Source organism: Apis florea, unplaced genomic scaffold (assembly GCF_048593485.1).
Source record: "Apis florea isolate Af1SG1 unplaced genomic scaffold, ASM4859348v1 contig_1789_pilon, whole genome shotgun sequence".
Lineage (NCBI taxonomy): Eukaryota > Metazoa > Arthropoda > Insecta > Hymenoptera > Apidae > Apis > Apis florea.
The window spans coordinates 2,096,754-2,102,753 of NW_028256481.1; the positions used below are offsets into that span (position 1 = coordinate 2,096,754).

Consider the following 6,000-nt stretch of genomic DNA (forward strand, 5'->3'; position numbering starts at 1 on the left):
ATGAGATGTCATAAGCAAGATATCTCATCAAACAATCGTTCGTAAGATACTATGAAGAATATATCTTGCATACCTTTTCACTAGAATGGGATATCTCGTCCAATGATTGAATTAATAATACACGAGATATCTTGTCCATAGTTTCTTATAAATGACATTATTGTCTTAATTATTATTTGAAATAAATTTCACTTAAATCTGTTGTGAATAATACTTGTAATATCGTGACTTATTGTTAGACATTAAATGAAATAGTATTTTCTTGTGAAAATATTTCAATTTTCTAATACATGTTTTGATTCCTTTGATTTCTCTAATCTATTTCTTTTTTTATTATTTAAATTAAAATATACCGTTTTGATTTTATTAGAATTTATTTAAATTTTTTTTTAGATTATTTGATCAAAGAATATAAATATTTAAAATATATTTTATAAAATTGTAAATGTCGAACAAATTTATAAATCCAAAAATTTGTTTTTAAAATGAATCTTCTTTTAAATTTTATTGGAATATTCTTAAAGTTGAAAAAATATAAATATTTAAAAATGTAGATTTCATGAAATTGAAGAAAAGTATAATTTATTTATTATGTATTAAAATACTAAGATAAATTTAAAAATTTGCTCTCCAAGTTAGATTTTTTTTATGATTTAAAATTGCTAATTCTAAAGTTATTTAATAAAAGACTATAAATAACTTGGAAATTTAGTTTTTCAAAGTTGAAATGAAATATGAATATATATTATTTTAATTTAGAATAAAATAAAAATAAGGACAAGATATACTTAAAAATTTTGAAATTCTTTAAAATTGAAGAAATTTCTCGAACCTTTAAATTTTATACTATTTTTGGTGACTTGAAATTCTTGAAAAATAGAGAAATCATAATTGATAAAAATAATTTAATTTTTAAATTTTACACTTATTTTGATTATTGATTTATTTGTTTGAATTCGCTAATATATTATAATAATACACAGAGAAAAAATAAAATAAAAAAAAATTGTTTGCGATCATAAATGGTATGTATATTCTGAAAAATGGAATTCACATGGAATCTTCTCCATTTTTGGTCACTGAACTTATTAAACTAAATAAAAATCGTTTTAGGATGATGCTGCCTAAGATAACGTTGCTTTTGAGAAAATTATATTTGAACTTATATATAATTTAAGATATCTCAGTCTAGCAGAAATGCAACATGATTTCAAACTAAACAGTAACATATTCCAGACATAGCTGTCTCAGCATTATCTTATGAGCGAGAACATTTATGATATACGATAATGATCGATTCCTGATTATCATCGGATCTTTATAAAATATCAGTTTAATTCGAGGAATTTCCTCAAATTTGGAGATATCGCAAATAGAGAGACTGACTACGATTTTATTGGCTATTTTCGTATTCCACTGAAAACTCGCGTTTTTTTCCATTAAAATTTCCTGCGAAAGAACTTTTAAGGGCACGATTCTTTATCAAAAATTAAGAAAAATTACATTTAATTAACATTTCGTTATGAATATGTCCGCCGGAATATAATAAATAAATAGTTTTCTTGTGCTCGCTACTACGCATTGTACTCTGACCGTCGGACACGATAAACTTGACATTGTGAGAGACTCAGCTCTCGTATAAACACGCATACCGCACTATAATACAGTCCACTTATCGTTAAGAAAATATACCACTTGTTGTACGACGACATTTGTCGAAGAGCATTCTATATATATATATATATACCAAATTAACTTTCCATCCACCACAAACACTATTATGGGCACGACATATACATATATATAAGCCTAAACAAAAGTGATGATACTCGAGTAATTAGATAATACGTGCGATCATTTATGCGATGCATTGTGAATAATAAAAAATTATATTATCCAAAAGTAATTATTTTTTTATTTATTTTCAATGTTAACTTCAGTTCTAGTAATCATATAATAGCTTGAATGAAGTATTGCTTTCTGAGAAACTAATCAAAATATTGATTACTTCACTTTTTTTTCAAATTTTATAACAAGAGATCAATTTTTTGTGTGCACAAATTTTTTTAGACTATCAAAGGAAAAATACTCAGCTACATATTAAATTATTCTAAGTAATGGAAATTTTAAAAAAAAATTATTAGAAAAATAATAATTTTACATAATTAATTTATGTTTTAATTAATTAATTATTATTTATATTTTATAGTTGAACCAATTCTCTAATTTTTTTGCTAATAAATTTTTCCTTTTCAATAAAAAACTTATTATAGTGTTCATATATATTAATGTTAACTTTTTGTTCTGTATTTTCAAAGATTTTATTATTTAAAAAATTTTATAATAAAAAGAAAAAAAAATATAATGGATTTAATATTAGTTACAATTGATTAATTGTTATTCTTGTTTTATATAGCCAGATATTGTGAAATTTCTTTTATGGAAAAAAATTTCTTTGTAACTTTCTAATTAGTAAAAGCAAATTATTTGTTTGATTTCTCCATTATTCGCATGAGAATTTCATTTTATTTCAAAAATTTACAAAGTGATTCTTTGTAATTACAATTGGATTCTTTGCGATTTTAAATTTCTATATATCTCATATATCTGACAGTTTGATACGATTGGAATTTTTGAATTTTAATTTCAATGATATACACTCATGAAAAAATTGAGAATTGATAGCTTAAAAAATAATGTTGTTATTATTAACGTATTATGAATTTAAGTTGAAAGAATTTCATAAAACTTGATAAAATAAAAAGAAGAAGAAAAAAATGAAAAAATTTTGAATTTTTAGAATTTTGAATTTCGAGAATTCATAAAATTTTAGTCCATTTTTAGAGGAATGAAAATGTTTTTTCTCTTATGTTACTAAAATATGAACTCATTATATATTACCATCGTTTAAAAATCGTCAGTAATTATTTATATATTTTTATATATTTTATTGTTTATATTATATACAAAAATATATAAGAAAAAAGATAATTTTTTTAAAAAATTTATAATTAATTTGTCTAGCATTTTTTCAATCATTCTATATATATTTTCTGTACTAAAATATTCGTTTCAGATTTAAGTACTTTAAATACACCTCTTTCCATTTTCTACCAGGATTTATCGTGTATTTATTTAAGTCGGTACTTTGTTAAAAGCGGTGAATTCATATTTAAATAAACACATTATCTTCTAAAATTTAATAAAATTATCTTTAAATTAATTATTTTTAATTTTATTATTAATTAGTTAATATAAGTAAAATTAGTAAATATTAGAATAACTTCTTAAATTATTTCTACAATTTAAATATGTAAATTTTATTTTAGTTGATTATTTTAACGAAAGCTAAAATTTATATTTTAATTTATTAACCAATTATTTCTTAATCAGAAACTTTTTTAAATTATACAATTAGATAACTTCATTTTAATCATTTATATCATTTTTCATTCTTGTACATATAAATAAATAATCAATGTGATACAAATAAATAATTAACAATGACATATTAAAAACAGATAATTATTTAATAAACGATTATTTGAATTAAATTGTATTTAAAATTTTGATAATTCAAATTAATAAATATAATTTATTAAAACTTATTTATTAAAAGATCATATTATTTTCACTTTTTATATTTTCAATCTTTCTTTAACAGAACCAATTCAATTTTTAATTCATTTTATATTTGTTTTAAACGCACTTTTATCTTACTTCATAAAAATTCAATAATTAACATGATATCAATATATCAACTTGATTACAATAGAAAAATCACTTAAATATTATTAAATATATATATATATATATGAATTCTTTTACGAATTAGAGTAAATTCATTTAACAAAAATTTAATGATAATCTGAAGGATTTTTTATAATTTTATAATTTTATAATTATATTTTAAAATACTTTTTTACATTACGGTTTTTATAAAAATTTATAAAAAATTTATTATTAATTGTTCTTCTATATTTTTTTTATATTGATAAAATTTAAAAGGTATTAATTAAAACGTAAAAGAAAATCTTTATCGCATTTCAATAAAAATTATTATTTTATTTATCTATTTCTAAATTTTTATAATAATAAAAAATTAATATTTTATAATTATTAATATTAATATTTTATAGCAGTTGTTATCTTTAATGCCGCAATTTAATTAATGCAATTTTTATTTTATTAATTTCAGGTTCATTTTCTATAAAAAATAGGAAACAAAAATAAGTAAATTATTTCGAATAACATCCTCAACAAATATTTTCCATATTTTAAAAAAAGATTATTGCTTCGCAATAATATTTATTCGCAACAAATATTTATATAGATAAGTAAAGACATCATTCCAAAAATATTCTTTTTTATTAAATTAAATTATTATTAAATTGTAATCACACAATTAAATTCATTAAATTTAAATTTAACTTCACATTTCCTTTCTAAATTTTAAAAAAATTAAAAATTGATTGTCCGATAATTGAAATGGGAAACATAGTAATTAGACTCTTTACCCTAACCTGTTACCTCGCTCAATTGATTCTGCCGTACGTATTTGCATCACGTGTGCGTATTTTAAATTCCTCCCGCACTTTTTCTTCACTTTTCACCCCCTCACATAAAATTTCCATGAATAAAATTCTTCGTAAATCAAGTTTCTTCATTTCGTTTTTCTCGTTTAAGAAAATTACAATATCGAAGGTTATTATTATAATTTTATACGGTATATGTCTCGTTAAATGAAAGTCACTCGAGACATTCGCCGTTGTGAGTCACGGAAAGACGAGGATCGCGTCGCGTTTTTCGGAGCGGAGCGCAAGTAGACGACGCACTCGGGACGAAAGTCGCGCGAGCACTGCGACTAGGACCGGTTGGGTTCATTTTGCGCATCCTCGCGGCACTTCCGCCTACGACACCCTCTCTGCGACCTGGAACGTGGATTAGACATTATCAAAATATTGGGGAAAGAATGGTGTCATCGAAATGAATTGATTTTGATTAAAATTTCTTTATTTTCGTTTTTATAACCGTAAACATAGCATTTTTTCAAATATAGAAGAAAAAGTATTGTAACTCGGAATGGACTAATTGATTAAAATTTCTTTATTTTTGTTCTTTGTCATTATGAAATTAAGATTTTTGCAAATTGAAAAGAATACTATTGTTGAATCATTTGAAACGAATTGATTTTTATTAAAATTTATTTAATTTCGTTTTTATAAGTTTTTTGACTATAAACGTAAGATTTTTATAAAAGAAAGCATATTGTTATTGAATCATTTCGAAAATGGGTTTGATTAAAATTTCTTTATTATTTTGTTATTGTAATGTAAACTTAGAATTTTTACAAGTACAGAGAAAAAAATATTATTATTGAATTATTTGAAGCGGATTGATTTTCGTTTTTAATTACAAATTTGATCGTAAACTTAAAATATTTGCAAACAGAGGAAAAAGTCGTCTATCGTTGAATCATTCGAAAAATTTTTGCAAAATGTACTGTCCTTGAATCATTCGAAACAGATTGCTTTTGATTAATAATTTGTTTAGTTTCGTTTTTGTAATTACAAGTTTGATTGTAAATATAAAGATTTTTACAAAATATAGAAAAAAGCATAGTGTTATTGAATTACTTCGAAAGTGGATTTGATTAAAATTTCTTTATTTTCGTTCTTGTAGTTGTAAACTTAGAATATTTGCAAACAGAGGAAAAAGTACTGTCGACGAATCACTCGAAACAAACTGGTTTTGATTAAAATTTTGTAATTACAAGTTTGATTATAAATTTAGGATTTTTGCAAAATATAGAGCTGTTCTCGAATCATTCGAAACGGATTGCTTTTGATTAAAATTATTTAGTTTAATTACGTTTTTGTAATTATAAGGTTGATTGTAAACTTACAATGGTTTGAAAAAGACAATAAAAAGAAAATAATTTTTTTAAAATTGGACTTAATTTATGACTAATCAAAGAGATTAGTTTATTAAATAAAATGT

At 22.1% G+C, this 6,000-nt stretch overlaps 1 protein-coding gene across 1 annotated transcript in view; it reads right to left on the reverse strand.

Annotated features, from left to right (window-relative positions):
• LOC105735668 (uncharacterized) overlaps window positions 1-4,862 on the reverse strand; it is a 29,176-nt gene extending 24,314 nt beyond the window's left edge. Inside the window, exon 1 of the mRNA XM_012487456.3 lies at window positions 4,531-4,862. Coding sequence (XP_012342910.2) covers window positions 4,531-4,564 — 34 coding nt within the window. The 5' untranslated portion in view covers window positions 4,565-4,862. The remainder of the gene's footprint in view (window positions 1-4,530) is intronic.
• Between the last annotated feature and the right edge of the window lie 1,138 nt (window positions 4,863-6,000).